The sequence below is a fragment of the Nematolebias whitei genome, chromosome 7 (genome assembly GCF_014905685.2).
Source record: "Nematolebias whitei isolate Nwh7 chromosome 7, NemWhi1, whole genome shotgun sequence".
In the NCBI taxonomy this organism is placed as follows: Eukaryota; Metazoa; Chordata; class Actinopteri; order Cyprinodontiformes; family Rivulidae; genus Nematolebias; species Nematolebias whitei.
In genome coordinates, this window is record NC_056504.1 from 5,374,289 (window position 1) to 5,376,499 (window position 2,211).

Here is a 2,211-nt window from a genome sequence, read left to right on the forward strand (position 1 = left end):
TGATCATCGGTGAACTGGTTGATGAGCTCCTCAAAGTCATCCACGGCGGAGGAGGAGGCATCGGCACGCGCTGCTGCACTGGACCGCCTTGGCCTGGACTGACTGTGGGGTTTCAGGACTGGGCTGAAACAGACAAACACCAGCTCTTTAGTAAGAAAATAAAACACTTCAACATCATCCATCATGCGTGTCGGCACTGACAGGCAGCCACAGCTCCTGGAAGACACGTGCACAATCCAAGTCCACTGTTTATATCTTTAAAATGTTGATGATTATAACTGACAACTGAATGAAAACCCCAAATTCAGTTTGTCAGAAATTTACCGTAATTGTCGGACTACAAAGCGCACCTGTGAATTAGCAGCACATACGAAATATACCAAAAATCATAACTTTGTACATAAATAAAACACACCTGCTGTAAAGCCACAGGTCTCCACTGTACAGTGAAGACCCAGCTCAGTGTGTTCTTGTTGTAGTACAAAAATCAGCCACTAGATGGTGCTCACAGACTATAGCTTGGTCCAACATGCACTAAGCCTGAATGGTGATCCTATGTATACACAAAGCTTCAGTATTAGACTCATGGTGACAAGTGCAAACACATACGTAACAGAAATTATTTAAAAATTATATACCGGGAAATATTACCCAGAATTCTAAACTGATTTCGGTCAGCCGCGCTCAGTCTGTCCCTCCTCAGAGACGGGCAGATTGGGCGCAGCCGGCCGGGGTCGAGTTGCCAATTTCGGGTTGAGCAAAGAGCAGCGCCCCGCTGAAGCCACGGAGCTCGAATGTCCAACGTAAAACTAACTTTACCGCGGTTTAATGTGGCGCTATGGCTCTGCAGACATTGCACGATGCTGTCTTGTCTTGTGGTGTTTAGTGTAAAATACTTCCACACAGCGGACATGTTTAAATGAAAAGTTTGTTAGCTGTTAGCCACAGTGCTGCTAACTCAGTCCTCACGTTGTAGCTGGCTGCAAACTATGAACTGGATTTCTTGAATGTGAGGCGGGTCTTATTACTCTGGGTTCATGAGACACGCCGCCATTCAGGAAATCCATTCCATAGGAATGCAGGTTGGATCGGAAAAATCTGTTACGTAAATTATGCTGGTATCGGAGCCCAATACGATACTGGATCGGATCGGCTCCATCCCTAATTAAGACCAAAAAGTTCTATTTTGGTCTCATCTGACCACAGAACTTTCTCCCGTGACTCCTCTGGATTATCAAAATGGTCATGGGCAAACTTCAGACGGGCCTGGACGTGCGCTGATTTAAAAAGGGGAACCTTCCGTGCCGTGCATGATTTTAAACTATGACGTCTTAGTGTATTACCCACAGTAACCTTGGAAACAGTGGTGCCAGCTCTCTTCAGGTCATTGACCAGCTCCTCTCGTGTAGTTCTGGGCTGATTCCTCACCTAGGGCTGAGTACCGAACCCAGGTTCTTTTATGGCACCGACCGAACTGGTTTGGTCGGTGTATGGATTGAAACATTACTCTTTTTTTTTGGTGTCAAGTTTCGGTATTGGCTGTAACATGACACGTGGTTTCAGCACGCAGGCAGGTAAAACACAGACATATAGCAAACAGACTACATGTTTACACCCAGAGCTGTATAGAGCTGCTGAATAGCTGTATGTCTATGGTGCTGGTGATGCCCACAGATGGGGTTCACGCGTGCAGTGCGTGTGTTGTCGAACGGCTTCAATTTACAAGCGGAAAGTTGCTCCGTGATTTTCTGTGAGACAGAAGGAGCGCAGCCTCCCCTCCTCCTCTCTCAGCGTTAAAGTCAGCCTGTGAGTGTTGAACGGCCCGATTCAACATCTCCACGGCCGGACTCTGCTTCTTTCCGAGGACGGAGCTGTGTCTGGGATTTCAGCTGGTAAGTTTACGTTTGTTAGCGTTACTGCAGCTTAACACGTACATCGAGGTGAGTTAAACTAGGATCCATGTAACGCTAACTTTAAGATATTAGTGTGTAGATTTATTTTATGGCTATCTATGTAGCTAGCTAAAATCAAACGCTAACTAAAGATTGACAGTAACAGATAAAGCTTAGCTTGTAAAAAATGTGCTCATCCATCCAGTCAGCTGCTTAAACAGTTCATCTAATTTTCACTGTTTCTCCTCACAGGAGTCTCTGAGCCAGATGTGAGGATGACAGACAAAAGCAAAGCGAGGTTGGGGGGGGGGGGGGGGGG

General features: G+C 46.3%; 1 protein-coding gene across 1 annotated transcript in view; it reads right to left on the reverse strand.

The window, feature by feature from the left end:
* zc3h11a (zinc finger CCCH-type containing 11A) overlaps positions 1-2,211 on the reverse strand; it is a gene marked incomplete at its 3' end in the record, with an annotated part of 24,908 nt that continues 22,697 nt past the window's right edge. Inside the window, 1 exon segment of the mRNA XM_037678564.1 lies at positions 1-123. Within this exon segment, the coding sequence (XP_037534492.1) occupies positions 1-123 (123 nt within the window).